Here is a 1,149-nt window from a genome sequence, read left to right as displayed (position 1 = left end):
ATGGAGTCACTTTCGTATGTTTTCCGTGTGAGTCCGAATACAATTTCCGAAATTGTCAGAGAAACTTGCACAGCTATTTGGACTGTATTGAAGAATTCAGCTTTCCCACATTTAATGAGAGAAGGTTGGTGCGCACATGCACGTACTTTTGAGGAGAAATGGAATTTTCCACATTGCATCGGAGCTGCAGATGCGAAAGTAGTTCTTATACAGGCAACAGTAACATCCATTGTTCATTAAGATTTATGTATTCTTTTCTCTGTGAAGTAGGGTGAAATGCAGTATGTGAATTTTCAATAGGTGTTTGGAAAGCTTTATGTTCTTAACATGATCATGTTTATTGTATGTATAATAGAGTAAAAGTAATATGTTATTTTTACAGGCTCCACCAAACAGTGGATCGGCTTATTATACATATAAGCAACGATTTGGAATAAATGTAATGGCCATAGCTGATGCACACTATCGCTTTATTATAGTTGATATGGATGCTCTAGGAAGAAGAAAGGATGGAGGTGTATTCAAAGAAAGCACAATGGGTCAGAGATTCGAACAAAGTTCTCTACAAGTCCCTGTGCCAGAACCCGTGGATGCGAATGGTTCAACTTTGCCATATGTTCTTGCCGGAGAAAAAGCGTTTCCTTTGTGTTCACACATGATGCGACCTTATCCACGCCATGGTCATTTAAATCGCAACAAACAAATTTTAATTACCGTTTAAGTAGAACCAGAATAGTTGTGAAAAGCGCATTTGGAATACACGCACTTAACTCCGGGTGACCGAGCCCTACCTGTTAATTGTATGTAACTTATTGTAATCATAAAATTTCGCAATTTCCATATATGAAAAGAATGTAAACTATTATTAAAATAAATATTATCTGTTTTCATTTGAATATTTTCGCTTTTTACAGGTTTTAGGGACTTTCTAGTACAATCCGAAATAACTGAGCAAGCAGTAAATAATATCATTCCTATTGAGGTCCGAGACAAATTTGCAACATACTTTGAATCCGATGAAGGAGCTGCCCTACCGAAAGAAATCTCTGAGTTCTCTTTAGCGAAATAGCTTGGCCCATTTGAGTCTATAAACAAAGTCGATTTGAAACAAAATAGTCTCGGAGATAGTTTGAGAGATTTGGGTCCTTT

At 36.8% G+C, this 1,149-nt stretch overlaps 1 protein-coding gene across 1 annotated transcript; it reads left to right on the top strand.

The window, feature by feature from the left end:
• Positions 1-721, top strand: LOC117175603. The gene is made up of 2 exons (XM_033365310.1): positions 1-219; positions 383-721. Exons 1-2 carry the CDS (start codon positions 1-3, stop codon positions 719-721), a joined length of 558 nt encoding a protein of 185 aa, XP_033221201.1.
• Positions 722-1,149: the final 428 nt, after the last annotated feature.

This window comes from Belonocnema kinseyi, chromosome 6 (assembly GCF_010883055.1).
Source record: "Belonocnema kinseyi isolate 2016_QV_RU_SX_M_011 chromosome 6, B_treatae_v1, whole genome shotgun sequence".
Classification (NCBI taxonomy): Eukaryota; Metazoa; Arthropoda; class Insecta; order Hymenoptera; family Cynipidae; genus Belonocnema; species Belonocnema kinseyi.
The sequence above is the reverse complement of the archived record's forward strand: the minus strand, read 5'-3'. Positions and strand labels throughout refer to the sequence as shown.